At 42.9% G+C, this 19,516-nt stretch overlaps 1 protein-coding gene across 9 annotated transcripts in view; it reads right to left on the reverse strand.

Annotated features, from left to right (window-relative positions):
- The window catches only part of FNBP1 (formin binding protein 1), an 89,604-nt gene that overhangs the window by 4,700 nt on the left and 65,388 nt on the right, over nucleotides 1–19,516 (reverse strand). For 2 of the 9 annotated variants that reach the window (XM_057380090.1, XM_057380086.1), the window contains exons 9-16: nucleotides 18,008–18,205; nucleotides 16,457–16,639; nucleotides 8,736–8,750; nucleotides 4,720–4,829; nucleotides 2,865–2,997; nucleotides 1,730–1,851; nucleotides 1,266–1,405; nucleotides 817–975 (exon numbers count right to left, since the gene is read on the reverse strand). In XM_057380090.1, the coding sequence (XP_057236073.1) occupies nucleotides 817–975; nucleotides 1,266–1,405; nucleotides 1,730–1,851; nucleotides 2,865–2,997; nucleotides 4,720–4,829; nucleotides 8,736–8,750; nucleotides 16,457–16,639; nucleotides 18,008–18,205 (1,060 nt within the window). The remainder of the gene's footprint in view (nucleotides 1–816; nucleotides 976–1,265; nucleotides 1,406–1,729; nucleotides 1,852–2,864; nucleotides 2,998–4,719; nucleotides 4,830–8,735; nucleotides 8,751–16,456; nucleotides 16,640–18,007; nucleotides 18,206–19,516) is intronic. The other 7 variants (XM_057380091.1, XM_057380092.1, XM_057380087.1 and 4 more) reach the window with 7 other exon arrangements.

Below are 19,516 nucleotides of genomic sequence, written 5' to 3' on the forward strand. Positions count from 1 at the left end.
TTTTGATTTCTTGGTGTATTCATTACCAGGCGTTGAGCACTGGCTTTTACTCCAGCCAGCTCTGCCCTGCAGCTCTGCTCCCTCACACAACACAACCTGTTTGGGAGGAATCAAAAGCAACAAACAGCACCTTACAGAGTCCAAACTCTGAATGTCTCCATTGATCTCGTGTGAGCAAAAGATTAAACCATTAGTTCTGGTCATCTGAAAGAGCAAATACATCTGAAATGTTTAAAGGTGGGAAGGAACAGAGGAGCTTTCTTAATGTTTTATCCATTTATCAAGGACCACAGAGTGCTGTGTAGAGGGGTTTTGGCRAGATCCCTCCTTCCCCTTCCACACACACCAACTAAATGACCACCAGGTTCCAACCCAAAAGCTCCCACAGACACAAACCAGCAGTCTAAACATTTCCTATTCAAAGTTCCACCGAGTGACTTTGGGACAAACAGTTGACTTGTGGATGTGTCTGAGATGCCACCTGGATATCTGAGGAGAGCCTGATCCCAAAGAGCTTTGTGCTTCCTGCACTAAGCTGGGTGTGCAGTGGCAGTGCCAGTTGAGCAAACACTGTCCAGGAAAGGCTGCATTTCCCCTCTGGTTTCACAGTCCCCCACACCACCCTTCTCTGAGCACAAMAAGCACGTTTTGCAGTACAACAAGCCATAATTAGTCCACGTACGGAATAATGCACTTGGTGGCATTGTACAGACTCTTAAAAGGCTGTATCTGCAACACAGAGCAGCTTCAGGGTTGGATTATCTCTGTGCAAGCAAATAAAACAATAATAATAGCATTAAATATAGGTCATAGCACCTTTGGCATTTTTGTCCAAATAGACTTCAACATAGGATGTGGGGACATAGCCCTCCTCGTCTTCGTTCCTTCGGATTCGCGTCCACCCGTCACCTTTGTCTTCTTCTATTACATAGAGCATCTCTCCTTCTGCTACAGAGATTGTTCCTTCATTCTGACCTGAAACACACAGCAACAGGGATTTCAGGGACCACAGGGAGCTCAGAGCACGCTCAGACCATGTGTAGACACAGCTTTTGGTGCTTCACTGGGGCTTGTGGTTCTGGAGCACAGAAAGAGCCTGACAAATGTGATCCTGACAGCAGARTTTTGGTTCTTTCTCTTGCACAATTCCTGTGTGACAGGAGAAAAATCCCTGTCTTTCTATAGAATCAGAGCCTCACTTGCCCTTGGCATGTGAACTGAAAAAAACCCCAGTCAGTGAAAGGAGGGTAAGGTTTGAGTGATACCTTCAAATGTGTAGAGCGCTTTACACGTTCCTATGGTGGGTAGTGGTTCTTCGTCATCAAACTCATCGTCAAAGTCTGTTGCAGGTACTTTCAWCTCAGTCTCCTGGCTTTGCTCTTCTGTGTAACTGCCATCGGGGCTGCTCAAGAGAGGAAAAACACAGCAACTATAGCGACCAACCTCAGAAGCAGGGAGAATTCAGCCACCAGGGCTTTGAGGCAAGGGAGCAGCTCCAGCTGCAGCAGCTCAGTGATTCCAGAGCTGAGATTCACCCATCTGACACCAGATGGGTGAGACCCCTCATTTTTACCCCTAAAAGCTGTAAAAATTCACAGCAGTGAGTGAGTGGGCTGCCATACAGCTCAGGAATGTACCCCAAAGCAGCTCTTGGATTGGGATATGGCAAGATGAGGCTGCAGAGCCCCTGTGTGTGCCTGCAGGGCCCAGCCCTGTACAGATACTGTACCTCTCACGGTCCTGGGCACAGCTGTTCACTCCTGATGGGTTCTGAGTCTCGTAGACCCCGCTCTGGCGCCGGGGCTGCTCTGTCCGTGCTGGGAGCCGCCCCTCCACCTCTGCCAGCCAGCCCTGCCAGACAGACAGACAGACAGACAGAGAGTTCACCCTGCTGGGACACTCCTGACACCCAGGCTACAGAACACAGACTGATTTGTAAACATGGTCACATTTTCTTTTGAGAGGCAGTAGTCAGTTGTTCAGATTCTGGACTTTATGTGAATATTAAATCTGTTGGTCTTGCTGAAAAACTTACTGAATATGTAATAATTTTTTGGCACTGGGTACTGAAAACACCCTGACACAGAGAAGGAGGTGAAGCTGCTCTAGTCACAATCAAGTAAAAAGATGCGTGGCAGCTTGGAGGAGTCTCAGTAACACCAGAAACTCAGCAATCTCTGGGACTGCTGAATGCACAAGAGCTAAAGCTGGGGAGAACAAAAGGGCCACTGATTTCAAATAGGTAAGAAAGAAATGGAGAGCAAAACCACATCTGAAATTAATGGGGTGTATCTGTTTATGTTCAAAGCATAATGTAGAAAGCTAAGTCTTTTCTCAGCCTTCTAATCTTTCTTATGTAATTATGATGGGCTTCATATAYTCCAAACACTCCCCTTCTGCTCTGGAGATTTTTATATCACTAAGCAGCTTCCTGCTCATGGCAGGCTGTTCCTTAAAACATATTTCATCTRATGGCTCCTGTCTTGCTGTTCGTCTCTAAACGGTGCTTTGCATTTATGTCACTCTGATTTTCCACAGATGTCGGTAACATGATGCTTCAATTTATTTAATTAATTAAATAAACATCTGAAGCCCTCTGGGCAGTCCAGAGAGCACATTTTCTCTTCACCTCCACTTAGCAGAATTTGCTTTCTGTGGCAGATTTAACTGTGGGCTGACAGCCACAGGAGATGGTGCGTGTTTGTGTTGCACAAATCAGCTCAAAGACCCCAAATAATTCAAGTGCTCAGGTGGCCCTTGCCCACAGACAGCAAAGAGCATCAGCACATCTGGAAAAGCCAGGAAGCCCCTGCTCAGTCCTGAGGATTTGCTGAGGTGTTTTTTACAGAAATGTCTCCCCATACCTCGAATTTCTGAACTTCCAACCGCAGCTTTTCAATGTTCTGCCCCAGCTCTCCCAATCTGTGGTCCACGCTCGCTGCATCTCCCATCTGGGGGTTCTTGACATACACATCTTTCATCTTCGTTAAGGCATCTCTGAGGGGCAAAAATAAAATAAAATATGTGCCAGTTCAGTGGGGGATAAATGCCTTTCTTCACATGGGCACAAATGAAAAGATAATAAACAGTCTCCTCTTCAYTCTGAGGTTCAACCTAAGCTGTTACAAAAGACACTGAGAACACCCAGATGGGGCTTTTGCCCTGTTTAGARCCAGCCATTGAAAAAGAGCAGTAAAATAATTTGCCAGAAGAAGATTTACACTGTCAGAGATGAAAAACCATGAGTTACCTACAATRTGAGAATATATTTGATATTGATTTTTAGGCTGACATGGTTTTTTATGTAGTACAATAACATCAACTTGCTGCCCTGGGGAAGAACAATAATAATAAATCTCACAACAATTGCAATCTATGACAGCTCCAACTTTCCAGACTAATATCTTCCCAGTTTGGGGGGCACAGACTAACAGTTGCATCATTATTGTCCATCATGGGCTGCCCTCCAGTTGAGAAACTGGGACAAAGATGCCTCAATAACAGAAATGGAGTGCAAACCAGAAATTCTCACCCTGCCCATTGCAGTTTGTCTTTTGCAACCCAAAYAATCTGTAAGATATTTATTTGTTTCACACTGTTTGAAACAAAGCTGGCTCCAGATGTTTTGTGTCTGTCACAGCACAGGGACAGACGGAYTGGAGGCTACAAAATGTGACCCTGCAGCCAGCCAAGTCCCAGGGCAGCTTCACTCAGCTGCTGATGGACATTTCAGAGCTGAAAGATGGAATTATGGGCTGATTTTAGGCACAACTATTCAGCTTTTCTCTAGGTATTARCTGGTGGGAGAGAGGTTAATGTGAGTCCCACGACTCAAGTTAACACTCTTTATATTTTCGAGTTTCCCACCAAACTCTTGACAATTGCAATCCTGTGCCTTTGCCTTGTGTGCATGGAAATTGGGAAAAAGTGTGGGTGGTGAGGAAATGGGACTGCTCTGTGCCTGAAGCCTTAAGGGACAATGTTGCAAACACATGACTCACAATTATTACCATTTGTTTAACTCTGATTTAACTGCTGGTGCTATTTTCTCTGTCATAAACTATTTAAAAATTTCACTCTGCTCTGATCCCATATCCTATTTTAACATTGGGTTACCTCAGAATCAGTAGAGCAGAAAGAAAAACCTGCACAGAGACAAATCTAAGCCACCACAGAGGAAAAAACCAAAGCAATGAGAAATCGTATAACCACGTGCCATTTTCCTGTCTTATTCGTGATATAAAATATAAAGATGAAATTTTGGGTTAGTAGGCAAAATAAAGAAGTTCTTGAAAGCAAGCTGACACAAAATGTAGGCACAAATGCAAAACAGTATTTAGGGGACAGGCCAGTCTCAAAATCCTTCAGGGTAGAAAAGTTCTGTGTCTCACAAACAAAACATGCTGAATCTTTAATGCAGCTGGAGAATGTGAACAAACACAAAGCACAAATACAAGCTGCCAGAATCAATTAAAAATGTGGAGCTAAAATAGCCTTATTCTCAACCAGAATGATAAATGCAGCCTTGTAGAAAAAGCATTCACAAARCACAGGAGTCATTATCTTCCTGCTTCCAGGAAATCTAAGCCACACATCAGAGTGACTTTGGCTGATGCCATCATCCCATAAAGCCTCTCCTGTTGGGATCTGCCCTCATCCCTCACACACAAAGGCTCTGCCCAGTGCAATCTCACCTTTCATTGGAGTGGTTTGACTCACCTCTGATCCAGCTCCTTCTGAATGTCCCTGTTTAGCTCATCGACCTTTTGCTGAAGYTTCTTTCTTCTTTGCTCAGGTGGGAGATTGCTGAAGTCTTCTGGGCCTGCTCCCTGCACAGAGTGGAATGGAGGGGGAGGGGAATAAGGAAAAAAAAAATAATAATCAGAATCTGAAAGAATCCTTTAGGACTGCATTTTGAAAACAGCTCACAAAAACCTGTGCAAAATCACAGTGGTCTGAAGCACTGATATAATTTTTATTGGGTTATCMGCCCCTGAATGGTGAGGAATCTTGGATGCCCTAGAAAGGATCCCAGGACCACATCCTGCTTCCCTAACAGTGGCTAACGGAAGATCAGCTAGAGAATTCCAGAATTCCACGTCAAAGCTGAGAAATTATTTTTGTCTACAGTTTTATAATCAGATTTTATTTAACAGAGTTTCCTTCTCATGGAAAACTGATCCTTCCTGCCTTCCTTTGCTCTGCTACAAACAGCATTCCCATAAAAGCAGTTCCTGACTTCTGCTCCTGTGTCACAGTTGCATTTCTCCTGTGCACTGCTGACTGAGTGCTGGTCCAACACAGTTGATTTATGTCAGGGCCCTCCTGAACACACCAAGCTGACAGAAGCATTCCCCAATGGATTCTGCAATTTAAAAAACATGCTGCTTACTTCCCAGGGTCCACATTCCACGCCAAAGCCTCTCAACTTTTCCTCTCTCACTTGCACTCACATAAAAACCAGAAGTTATTTCAAAGCCATGGAATCAGCCAGTTTGAAAACATAACCAAAAGAAAAAAAAATAGTGAAGACCACCGTGGTTACCTTGGTGTGGTTCTGCTTGCAAAGCCCTTTTCTGCCTTCTGCTATGCCTCTTCTTGATTGCCTCAATTTGATATAGCAGATAGATGACACATAAAACACATCCACACTCTTTTCTTCACAGTAACACCTATTTTTGTCTTGCCAGAASGCAATGGGGGACAGATTGGCTGGGCTACACTGAACACACATCAATGCTGATGAGTTGCACCAGAAGGGAATGAGGTTCTCATATATAAACTTGAATTTGGGCAGATTTTGGTTGTTTTGCTTTCTGCTTTTTCCATATCCCATTTCTAAGGGGGAATATGGGAGAAAGAAGGGTAAAAACACAAAGCTGAGTRACCAAATTCAGTGTGCATCAGCTTCCTGAGAGCCTGTGAGCAGGGCTGGGACATCAGTCCTGCTAAAACACCAAATTTCTCTCTGAGCAGTGAAATTTAGAGGAGACACTGCCACAAAAGCTGCTCATTAGACCCTTGRCTCTGTACTGAATGTGCTGGGACACTGTGACTTTCTCCTGCAGCTGCAGAACAAAMTGTTCAACACCAGAGTGTGGGGGTGTCAGAGAACAGCCACGCACAGGTCACTTCTCCTCTGGACTGGCCATTCCAAAATAGCAGAGCAGGCCTAAAGAAACTGCTGCTGCCCTGATTGCCAGTCAAACCTGGCACGTGCTTCTAGTTATGCCTTGATCATGTGTGTAATAATACACTTAAAATTCCATTTGTGAGACAATGAGAAAGCAAATTTTTAAGACAAATGACTGAGAAAGTTATGCTGATTCTGAAACTTTACCCACACGGAGCCCTAACAGAGCTTACTTTACTTGTTTTGCCTGCTAGAGGAGAGATCTATTTTAATTTATTCTTGAATGTTTAGATTTTGCTTGACAGCAACTCCCACATCACAACAGACATGAGAATGATTCAATCTATTTTATGGATAACCTGCACTAAAGCCACACATCTTTTTAAGGCAAAGCATCTGGAGGCACCTTTGCAAACAAATAAGTCTAGATAGCATATTCTGACAAATCCTCCTCACTTCTAAGCAGAAGAGACAGACTTGAAAATATCCCCAGTTTTACATCAGCAGAATGTAGCAACAGATAGAGTCAAATCCCAAAAAGCATCTTCTTTTTGACGTCTTGCTTTTGATTCTTCAACTTCATTCTGAAGCTGTAAGATGGATAAAATCCAGCAGCTTTGTCCACAGTGCTTCAGAGCAGGAGAGCTGCACACCCAAGGCTGGGAGCTGATCTCACTCTGACTTTTTTCCATGCTCGGGAATTTCCTATCAGAAGCTGCACGAGAGTCAAGGAGCAGTTTTTGCACATGCTGGGGGCATTTCATGCTCTCAAGCACAAACCCACCCGTGGGCTTCCTCTCAAGTTGTGCACATTTCCTACGTTTTTAGAAAGGCTGCAGCGGTGAGGTGGAAGAGAAAGCTGTGCTGTTTCTGATGTGCTGCCCATTAGGTTTCTTTGCAGAAAGGTACTGGGATATAGGATGCAAATTGTCCCAAGATGAAGCATTGTGAAAACAGAGGCTGTGTTAGGAGCAGTTTCTGGGCTGAAGCTACAGATGAGGAGAGCATGAGCATTTTCAGCCCCAGCTTTGGCTCTTGCACAGCAAGGATTCAAGAGGAAATACAAAAGCTGCTTTTCTTCACCTGAGGTGAAAATGGGTCTCAGCCCTCTCTGCACACCTTCCCAAATTGTGTCATTCCTGGGGAAAAGCCAGGTTGGCCAGTTTTGGAGGATTTATCCCTACATACAAAGGCTTAACTCAGCTACACAGCACACTAGCACTGTGACCAAGAGCAAGAAAATGAGTGGAAATCCAGCACAACTGCACTGCACTCCCAGGACAGTGGCCAAAAAAAGGTTTGCAAGTATTCCAGGCACTYCCATCCTTCCTCAGACCTGGCACAGGTCTCCAGTGAGAAGCAACCTTKCTAAAGGGAGGCCAAGAAAGTCAGGACCTGAGACTGCCAGAGCAGCTCTGCTGGCCCACGTTTCCTCTGGATGAGCTGCCCTGAGCAGAACAGGCCCACAAGCACAAGATATGTATGAAATTCCAGGATTGTATGAAACAATTGTGTTCCACCCCCTGCCATGGGCAGGGACACCCTCCACTATCCCAGGGTGCTCCAAACCCCGTCCAGCCTGGCCTTGGACACTGCCAGGGAAGGGAAAGTGGAGGGGAAGAGCACCCAAAGGCATGAACTGGTGAGGAACAAGAGAATGTGGAGGCTGATGCAGTTTGGGAGCCCCTGAGGATCCTCTGAGGTCTTTAAACACCATCACTCTGTGGCTCTTGTGTGCTTGCACAGGGTGGGTCAGCAAACCGGGCACATTCCCCTGCTGAGGGGCTCTCCAGGGCCAGAGGAATGCAGACAAAGCTGGCAGGGCACAGCAAGGTGTGCAGTGTCTCAAGAAAAAACAGTACCTTGTGTGTGGAGCTGAGCACATGATTTGCTTTCCCAGGTCTGCTCAGCCCTTCCCTTCCCAGCTCAGTGACAWTTTTATCTTACCACAGTTCAAGCAACCTTCCAGCTGCATCCAAGATGGAATTTAGGATTCACATGTATGCATATCTCTCCATTTGCAAATTCAAATCAGATTGAGTTAACCTTGTTGGTTAAGGTTTTACAGAACTTTAATTAATGTCATTATTGGTTATTTGGAAGGACTACATAGGGCTGTAAAATGTAGGTTATAATGATGCAGATTTCCAGTAATACTGGACATGGAAAGCAAGTTTTGCAGCTACTTTACACGAAAGACATGCATGGCTCTCTGGAAAAAGTCCAGCAAGCACAGAGACCTTTATTTTAATTTCTTCCCCCTTTTGTAATATTTTAATGTATACTTATACAGTARCAGAATTACTTGATACTGCTTTTCTACATTTTCATAGCCCTAGATTATAAAAGTGAAAACTAAACTATATATTAGAGTTAATTTTTTTAGCAGCTTATTAGAAGACTGAATTCTGATCACCTCTAAAAGATTCCAGACCTGTGTATTCAGATTTATCTGATAAATGTCAAAAAAAGCAAACACAGAGAAGAAACAAATTTGACAGTTAATTTCAGTGTCATGTCAACATGTGGCACAGTGCACATTAAAACACACACAGGAAATTGTGATTAAAACACAGGACAGGCATGCTGTAAATGTGCTTACCAGCTTGAGAGAAAGCTTCATGTAAAATTGGAGAGATACAGGGTGGRGGGAGAGAGAGAAAAAACAACAGTGCATCAGTAGAAGAGGAACTTTTTCAGGCTGATGTTACAATAAAATGACACAATCCCTTTGCTGTTGGAAGGCAAAATGGGTCACACTAAAAGTTCTGTGCAAAAGTTCACAAGATGGGCTCGGGCAGCTGCCGTGACCTGGCCAGAAATGGGATTGGGATGTGCTGGGCACAGGTGAAATCAGCCCTGGACTGACTGAGAGCAGCCACAACATCAACTGTGGGAGCTCTCAGCGCAGCAGCAGCACTCAAATGGGAAAAATTCACAACTTGCAAATGTATGGGCATCACTTTACATCAAAAATGTGCTGAAATGCATCAGCTACTTCATGGAARGGCTTTAGGGAGGGGGTAACCCCTGAGGAAAACATTGGAGGGGAGGCGAGGAGCGGCTCCAGCAGCACCCAGCACCACGAGATGTCCAGGGAATGCCTGGTTCTCTGGCTACAGCCAAAGGCCAACAGCCCTGGACCATCCCTGGGGACTGCAGAGTGCTGCCCAGGCAGGCACAGAGAGCCATTTCACATTCTTGAACCATTCCGAAACAAATACTCAGACTCCAACGCACTTTGGCCATAGTCAGACAAGGTCAGGCCCAAGGAGGAGGAGAAAAACAATCTATTCTCTTGACACCAAATTGATTCTATGACAGCATGGCAAGACATTATTCAACCTCCTTAAATGATATACATGATCTAATTCTTCAGATGTTACCACATTTCCTGGGACAGAGCCCAAACATTATCTTTTTGTTACTCTGGGAAAACAAGAATAAAAGCAGTGAGTGCCATGGAGCCGTGTCCCTGCCCTGCCTCACCTGCACACCCAGAAAATCCCAGGTGAACAACTGTGCCTGGGCACCCCCCACCAAAATTCCCCAAGCCTCTTCCAGCATTGCAAAACAACAAAACAGCTGCAGGTCAGAAGGATTTCCAAGAGATAGGGAGACAAACAGTGCTCAGCTCTGTGCCAAGCACAAGCAGAGCTGCTGCTCGAGATCTCGAGCCAGATAGAAAAGGAGAATCCAAACTCCACCCAGCCTCCTCCTCCTCCTCCAGCAATGGGCACTGAGCTGCCCTGCCAGCTCTGGGGACACTTGTGAAATGCTCCAACCACCCAACAAACTTGAGGTGCATACAAGCACGAGCTCTGTGTTAAAAACTGAGAGGTAAAAGCTGGAAAATGTCTCTCTCCAGGCAAGGATTTGTGCTGCCAGACTGGGGAATCTCTTTCCATTCAAGTTCTCTGTTACTACCAACAGCTCCTGGGAGTGCTGCTCTCAAACAGATGCTCCATTTTTATCAAAAYCACATTTCATTAGGATTGGATTTAAAATAAAGGCTCCACACCTCTTGTGGACAGCTGTTTTAGGAAATCCACTTTTTTTTTTTTTTTCCCCAGATAACAATTCCCATTAGTTACCAGGGTTTGTACAGCAACACATGCCAGCCACTCCAGGAAAATAAATGGCCTTGAAATAATAGTGAAATGCTGCATGTGAACTGACCATTCAGTGACAAGGCAGCAGWGACACTTCCCTCTGCAGTCCAGTCCATTAGGGAACAAACACATGATAATAATCACAGTGCCATGAGRAAATTCACTCTCTGAGCTAAAGAGGCCATTTAAAAAAAATAAAAAAAGCAAACAAAACCAATCCATTGGAGAGAGTAATCAYAGAAGGAGAAAGAATGGTCTGAAGAAATTCAGTGTAGGCAGCTTGTGTTTGCATCATTGCTTTAGCACTCCTGTGAACTTTAGCATAGACATGATCAGCACAAATTGAGATTCTTGTACATAGATACAGACAAGACTCATGGTGCAGAATAAATATTTACCTATGAAGCACTCTAAGAAGGCACAAATGTATGCTACATGCGCTATGGCTAAACACTACTCACTCTAAAGGCACTAAATACTGCGGAGAATCATCTGCATCAAGGCTATTCTTTTGCTGCAAATTCAGCAAATTTGAAAGGGATTACAGACACTGTATGCCCAATTCTTATGCTGTTAAGTATGACAAAAAAATAGAGAACTTATTAATAGCATTTCCAAATAGTACATCAGGGATTGTTATAACCAGTATAAATAAAGCAGTTCATAGGCTGGAAACAATGAAATGCTGAAATAAGTCATATTCACAGTTTTCCATTTCTGAAATTTATGGGTAATTTTATGTGACAGTGATTCAGTAGCTATAAACAAATATAAGCAGATTGAAAATAAATCTGCATTAAACACTACGTAACTACTTTTGCCCATTCTATTGGGTTTTCACAGCTAGAAACTTGCTCACAGCTCCTGGGAGAACAAAGGCATTTTCTCCCTGAATGATCAAATAACTTACATTTCCTTCAAATGAGCAAATGCGTTTCAAGCTGTCAATTTAAACCAAGCCTAGCTCAGTCTTGCAGGGAAATAATGAAGATTCTAAGAGCCACAAGCTTCAATAACACATGAGAGAGCATGAAAGCCAGCAGGTCCATGTGTTATTGGACAGTCACGGCCACTAACCTCACTTACAGAAAACAGGGTCGAAATAAATCACTGGACTTCCATACAACCAACAAGTAATTTTCATTCTTTCTTTTTTTCTTTTTTTTTGGTGGCCCTGTACAATCTCCCCATACTCTGCTTTATCCAAGTACCAGATTTGGAAGTCACATATCTTGATTCCATGAACTATCATCATTACAGACAGTTCAGAGAAGCTTCCAAAGGCTCTAGGGAGAGCTCCACAACCAAGGCACAGAACCTTTTGATGTCCATCAGTGATTGCTTTTAATGCTCAAAACCACATTCATTAAATAATTTAGAAAAAACATGCGGAACCTGTTTGCCACACTTTGAATTTCACAGGTCCAGCCTCTTTAATTGTGCCAATTTCAGCATTTCCAGGACTAGCAGACATTATCTTTCCTGCACATCACACTGTAAGCTGCCACTTGCCTCCCACCGAATTTTCCTTGGCTCTTTGACAAAGCACATTCCCACAGCACACTCGGGCTGGCGTTGTAAGTGGGGTTAGCGACTGTGTAGCAACAGTATGGGCTGATCACACCATACTCAGACTTACAACATATTCCCTAGCCTCAATGGCACACGTRGGTGTCCCTAAAGTCCTCTTCATGAGTTCTTTGTGAATATACAAAGACTGTGTCTGCTGGTGAGTCAGTAAGAGAAAACACACATTGGTTACACCGGGGACGAGCRCGGCACCTCTGCGTTCACTGCTTCTGCAGCAAAAGACATCTTGGTGTTTAACTACCCTCAGAGTGCAGAGTGGGAGCCTCCTGGGAACCAGGTGAATGTTAAGAGTTCAGCATGCTCAGAGAGATCAGAAAATACTGTGGTTTTAACTGTTTGCTTAAATACCAAGGTCAGAAAATCTCTCTGTCAGCACTGGAATAAACCGTGGCTTTCATGACCCCACCCGCCAAAAAGTCCCGGTGTTGGCACAGAGAGAGACACTTGGGTTAGAACAGCAAGAATTCCCAGGGCAGGGAAGAGAGCAGGCTGGAGAGGGGGTGGTTTGCTTTGCTGTCTCTGCATCCTCACAGGACAGCAAAGAACTGATCAGTGGGGCAGACTGAGAGCTCGGTGTCGAGGGACAGGAGCGCACCGAGTGTCAGAGGGACAACAGAAATAAAACCACATTGGAATGAAGTCAACAACTTCCACTAGAAAGGAAACCACAAAAAAAACCRTGTGCTTTATGGAACTCGGATCCTGGCAGTGATGCCAGCTCTCCCAGSCCACCCTCCCTGCTCAGCCACYTCCCRGGCTCYGGGGTGAGGGAGAAAAGCCGAGTTCACACAACGCACACGGAGTCATTGGAMGGTGTAAGTTCTACCCCTGGATGTTGTTAGTTTGGAGGATTGCTCTTTAAAAAAAAAGGTGCTGATGTTACTTTTATTGCTCCAGCAATGAAACAAAAGAACACAAAATTAGTATCAACCAGCAGAATACCAAGTTTCCTTTGTCCTCAAAATGGAATTAGAAAAAGCAGAGCAAGCATAAACGAAATTATGAGTTATGTAACTGGTTCCTCATTCTTTGTGCTCTTCTGGCTTTAACTTCCCTAAAGAGATGAAGTTGATTCRAAGTGTTACACTAATTTTATAGTGGCTTTTTAAGCAGCTATTAGAAAAAAGACCAAAAAATGTATGAGGGTTTTTTCCCCTTCTCCTAATTCTGATCCTTAATAAGTGCTCTAACAGTTCTGTGGTATTCTCTATAATGGACATTTCTGCTGTTGGGATTAGAAGAAAAAAGCTTTGAGGAAAATACAAAAATGTGATTAGAAAACCATAGACACTGACAAGAGTCAGCACCTAAATATTTAATTCTTTTTTTTTTAACAGACTAGGATTTCATATTGGCAGTGACCACTGATACTGGTATTGGCGCCTCCACATTAACCTTGCATCTGTTGTGAATTGTTCAGGCATCTGTTTCCTTCCATGAAAACAAGATTCAYTGGATTTTTGGTTTGGAAGCAAAATTAAAACCAGACTGGGCACAGGACATATCATAGCTAATTATATAATTTGTTTTAACAGTTGCCAGTGATTTTGCCAAATGCAACATAAGATGCTAAACCAAAATTTTCAAAGGAAATTGCTAAAACACACTGCCTCTCCAGACAGGTCCTGATCTCACAGATTTCATGGAGGAGTTGTATGGGAATCCATTCACGTGTTATGTTTCAAGGATCAATTACAACGTGCAAGTCCTGCTGCTGGAATTTATCCTGCTGCTTTTAGGACTTGCTCATGTCAAATTGTTTCTTTTCTTYTCTTTATTCTTTAARACAGTGCAAAAAAAGGAGTGYGATCCCATTTTTCCTGAAATAAATTTTTTCCCCTGGCTTTGTAGGATTTAAGAGCTCAGGTTATCAAGAAATCCAGGAAGCACCTGCTTGGAATTTGGCTGAATACTCTAAAATAAGCCTTAAAGAGCTTTGTGGGCACCTTCACTGAAGGTGTCTGGGGTGGAATTCTGCCAAGGAACAAACCCAGCAGTGCAGAGACAATTCAGAGCAAATGAAATGATCCAGAGGCCAAAGTCCTGTTACACTGTGCTGCCCTGATGGTCCCTGAAGGACTTTCCAAAWGTTGCTTCCCTGATGTACTTCTATYCATTTCAAATATTCYGTGTCAAGGAGATTTCCACATGCATCCTCTTCACTTCTCTGGCAATAATCACAATTCCTGACATCACTGCTCATGCTCCTGAGCAAAACTCAGATGGTTTTGGATTTTACAGGAAAGAACTGACTAAAGGAAATCTTGCTAAACTTAATAAGGTTAAAGCAGAATTGACAGTATTGTCTAGCTCTAGCTAATATAACAGGGATCATATCAACTGAAACAAATACCAACCACTCATTTTTCACCTGATAAATTAAAAGGATTTGTGAGTGATTGTTGATTTCTTTTTTGCCTGGTTAGAATGATTTTATTTTTGAAGGGCATATGGCACACTGGTGATCTCTTAGTCTGACCATTCGTAAAATATAAATCACCAAAGATCTATAAAATGTGAATTTGACAAGCCTTCAAATGAGACAGAGGAAGCTGCCAGAAGTTTGCAGCCTCTCCTCCTCCTCCATGTCTCTGAATAATCCAAGGGGCCTGAATTCATCCCTCTGGGATAAAAGAGGTGATGATCTGAACACTGGACTCCAAATCCTCAGGATGAGTCAGGCAGGAAAAGTATTTACACACAAACATCCTGGTAGCTGACAGGGGAAGGAAATGAAATAGAAAAAGAACACAGTGAAAGGTTTAAATGAAGATTTAGCAATAGCCCTTCCTTTAACATTCTCAATGAACGTGTCAGCAGAAATTTGAGGGATTCCAGAGAAGATTATAAGAAACAGTTCTCATTACTTTGCCTTTCACACAAAGCACTTGAAACAATAAAGCATTCAGAATTTTTAAGGCCTGCTTGGATTTCTTAGCTAGTTAATACATAAAATAATGGCCTTCCTTCTGGAAATAGTAAGAGCAATTAGTTAAAATTGCTTACTCTGTCTCCTCCTGGAAAAACCACTGAGAAAAATGCTCTGAGGTGAACTGCACGTGAGGAAAGGAGGGACATGTACATTGGACAGTTCAGAAACTTCCCACTTCTCCAATGAAACAGGGATGGGAAGAAATGGGAGGTTYTGGGTTCTGAGTGTCCCAGTAAATGGCAGTTTCCTAGCAAAGAACTGAAACTGTTTAAAACATATTTATTTTTAACTGCTGTCTGTAACCAGATGAGACAGTGCATTGTTTACAGCACTGCTCTCAGTTCTTTGTAACCAACCACTGAAGTTTCCCACTGAAATCATCTCTGCTTTTATACAGCTCCAATCCTCAGTCCTAAATGAGTGCCTGGAGCAGAATTTGGGCYTTTTTAAGTAGTCACTTCCTCACTGTTACACTCTGCTCTAAAAACCATCTAAAATACTGAACACATTTTTCTCCTTCCTGTAATTTTTACAGGAGAAAATAATTCTAAGTACCTTCACCTAGTAGGCAAAGCCATGCTGTGCCAGCAAATTTTCAGCACAACCATGCCACACGTGAGCTCCTGGGAAGAWAAAGTCTTATTTTTACTTGAAAAATGAAAAATTTTATCTCAGAGACCTAACATTTTAGTTACTGCTTGTGAAGACCAACATGGAGAGGATTTGATTTAATTCAGTGCAAAAACTTCAACAGGAGTTTATGAATATAACCACAGCTGCTATCAGCAACAGGAACAGCAGCTGACCTGGAAAACTCCAGGCCTYATTTTTGACCTGGAAAACTCCAGGYCATATTTCCTTCTTTATCAKCAGCAAAGGAGACAGRGACACTGAGCTGGGRACAGTGTGGRTGTGTCACAGTGCTGGTCCAGGGTGACCTAAACCCAGGTGAACTCCCACATCAGCCATGGAAGTTTTCAGCATCTTTCCACCATCCAGTGCTAAAACCAGCATTAACACACAGCACTGCATCTGCTGGAGGGGAATCCTAAATCCTGCTCCTGCAGAACCTCCACTCTGTGCTTTGGAGCTTTCACACACAGAAAGAACTTTATTATCACCCAAAATCAGTTCACCTTTCTCATCTCAGACTCGGAGTTAMCACACAAACACTGCAGCATTTGAAGCACAAGCTGAGGCCAAGWGACCAGAACAGCAGTTCCCACTGCTCCAGCAAGAATGTCAAATCATTCCAGGGAAATGCCTGAACTTTTACCAACTAAAGTCACAATAATGATTTTTTAGAATCCCTCCTAATTTACTCTTCTCCTTCTGACACAGACATTGAGCTGAATCCACCCAAAAAAATCTAATGACTTTGACTTCTGCATAAGTATTACTCAATGTTCAGCTCATCCTTCCATATTTTGTACAATCCCTCCTCCCACAAGACACCCAGATGGGTAATTTCCAYCAGCAACTGTACTTTTTGTGGTTTCATTGTGGGGTTTTTGACTACAAATGGCTTTATAGGTCGGGAACCCTTGGATTTGTCTGCATGTTATGATAAAACACAATGGAACCGTTCACAAAACAAAAGTTTTTACATAACAGAACGTGCAATAAAAGCGCAAGGAAGAAAAGAAAGAGAGAGAGAGAAGAGAGAGAGGTATCCAGAGGAGAACTTACCCCACGCTTTAGGCTCCTGAAGCAGTGGATTTTGGGTTTGGAGGTCATGAACTCGTTGAAGCGATGGGAGAGGGGTTCCTTTTGCTGCTTGGGAGACTGGGGGCCGTTGGGAACAGCAGAGGGTGAGGCAGAGGCAGGGGGAGGAGGAGGGGGCTGATGGGGGGATGTTAAAAGGGACATAAGCTACGTATAAGAGATGGAGAAGTGACAGAATAAAAACCAAAATAAAAAGATAAAACACAAAACGAAAATAAGCATCAAAACCAATATTTGAAATCCAGAGAAAAAACAATTAAATAATTAAATATTAAAGGCCATGGTTCAAAAGAGGGGAGAAAGCAGTAGTTAAAAGAGTCGTGTTAAATGAAGAGTTGTGATAAATGAAAGTTTTAGTAAGTGATGCAACAGAAGAGTAACACAAAAGTATTTTGAAGGAAGCTCATGCAGACTCTTCCATGCAGCACTATCCCCATAAATTGCCCTGTTCTGCTCTGTGGACAGCTCGGAATAATGCATATGGATAGAGCTTTCAAATACCTGAATTTAAATGGATCAGATAAGGAAGGTACCTTAGTGCCCAGTAGCGTTTCTATTATCTGGAAAACAACAAACCACATTCCTTCCTGCTTCCAAATCATACCTCAGCAACGTGCATCACACTTCACTTGTACAAATTATTCTATGAATTTGCTCAGGAGTTAGTCCTGGTGGTGTTTTTATTCTGGCTACACTGATGTCAGCACCAGACAGCGAGTCCTCTTTCACACCAGCACTACAGGAGTGACCCCTTGTGAATAGAGGGATTTTTTCACTCTAATTTAAGTGGTTTGGGAAAAGGTCAGAGAAAGAGGTCAAAAAAGCAAAGCTATTCTGGGCTTCCATCAGTGTTACTGACACCTGATTGAGTCCAGTCCCCCTGACACGTCCTGGTAACCCCAGATAAATGCTGCCATGCATTATGGTGTAAAGTATGACAGTGGAATGAAAAAGGTTTAATGGGTACATAAGTTAATATGGTCTTTTAAAAAGTCAACTGCTCAGTTAGTTACGCTCCATTAGTTGTGCTTCAGAGTGAATCCCAGCAATTCCCTGTTCCCAGCCACCCACCTGCTGACCCCAGTGCACAGACTGGAAAGACAACGCAAATGGAAAGCCAAGGAGAGTTTGAGGAGTGTCAAAACAGTAATGCCACAKTGAAGCTTCCCACAGGTAACAATGTTAGTTGGCACACATGGCACTAGGTAAGTGGTTTACAACTCCTTCTCTGAGTTAGGAACAGAAATGGACCATGGCAGAGACGTGACAACTTAAATTAATTTTTAAAACTGCAACATAATTAATGAAATTATACCAGAAAAATAAAATTAAAGATATAAAGAAACTTAAGTAACCAAAGACTACAACAAAAAACACCATATTAAGACATCAATTATTAGCTTTCTGAATCTCAAATTCTCRTTTAAAAAACTGAACTTGCCAAGATTACTAGACAAGACACAGGTTACTGACAAAACACATACTAGCACCAAGCTCAAGTTTGCAAATCAGTACCTTATTTTTCTTGATGAATGGCCATAACTTGCCCTTGGATTTGCTACCAAACTTGAGCTCTGACTTGCCATCCCCTCTGGAGTTGGACAGGCTGGTTTCTGACACCGTCCTCTTCATGGGCTGCGTGAAATCCTCAAATTCGATGTCTCCCGGAGGCTCAAACCCTGATTTAAAGGCTTCTATTACCATCTGGGAATCCTGCAATGGGACAGATCCAACACATGTGTCATCAAGCTGGTGGCACATTAAGGCAGAACAAGGATGTTTGTCCATGTGGGACCAACCCTTGGAGTAGCCAGGCTCCTTCCTGGGAATGAACGCCCTCCCAAGCCCAGGGTCAGTGCAAACCTCTCCACCTTCTGCTGGAAAGGGGTAAAAAATTAGGAAATTCACTGACTGGAAAAGCAAATCACACTTCAGTAAGTGACTCATAAGAAAGATTCAAGGTACAGATCTGCTGGGATACAGCTGTTTGAAAATCCGAGGAAAATACCAATAAATTCTCCTATGTAACAGAGTTCTTGTGTGACCACTCTGCCACAAGTTGACAAGCTGGTTGTGAATTCAGTGACAGTAAATGGCTGCAAATATTTTGTGAGTTTTACCCAACATTTGAGCAGTCCAAGGTCACCCCAGCAGCCTGGAGCCCAYATTCCCTTTTGGCACTGCTAGCAGGGATGTAAGCCAGCCACAAACTGCCTGCAGGCTGTCCACAATAGCTTTGCTCTTTTGTTTTGGACAGATGGAAAAGAATAATAAAAAAAAAAATCAAAGCAAACCCAATCTATTGCATTTTTCCTAATCAAGCCTACAAACAAAATTAATTATAGATAAGATCAAATTCAGACCTCAGCTTGGCAAAKGCATTTAAATTTAATGGACTCGGGAAAAAAATATCCTAATATACTTTTTATCTACTTGTTTTCTTGAGAAGAGAGATTTGTATKTTATACTCTAACAGCTGGGTTCTAAGATCACTGGAGAAATTGTGCCTTGGCACACAAAAATSTTATTCTCTAGAGAAGAGCATCACTCTCCTGTTACATAAAAGGATGAACTTGTTGCTTTGAAGGCATTTCACAGGTTCTGTGAATGGCTGTAGGTAAAATTCTGTTCAGGAGAAATCTAGTGGGAGATAAATATATCCAGAGGCCAGGCTCAATTGAGCAAAACACAGATACAGGCAAAGCTTTGCAAAAGTCTTTATGGGATTGGGAAGATCCACATGGATTTAAGATCCTCAGTCTATCAGATGGCATCATGAAATTACTACATGAGTTTTAGGGAGGTAGAACAACACTTTCAATTATCCCATCCTTGTTGGACATTAAAACTTCCCGAGATCTAAACCTGAAGACATTTTTAATGATAGACATGAAAGTAAGATGAAGAAGGATTAGAGAAGAGGGGGAAAGACTGGGAAAAGGGTGAAAGAATTGGAATTGTTCCGCCTGGAAAAGAGAAGGTTTTGGGATGACTCAACTGCTGCCTTCCAGTTCCTAAAGAGAG

Source organism: Malurus melanocephalus, unplaced genomic scaffold (genome assembly GCF_030028575.1).
Source record: "Malurus melanocephalus ecotype Western Australia unplaced genomic scaffold, MMel_1.1 scaffold_435, whole genome shotgun sequence".
Classification (NCBI taxonomy): domain Eukaryota; kingdom Metazoa; phylum Chordata; class Aves; order Passeriformes; family Maluridae; genus Malurus; species Malurus melanocephalus.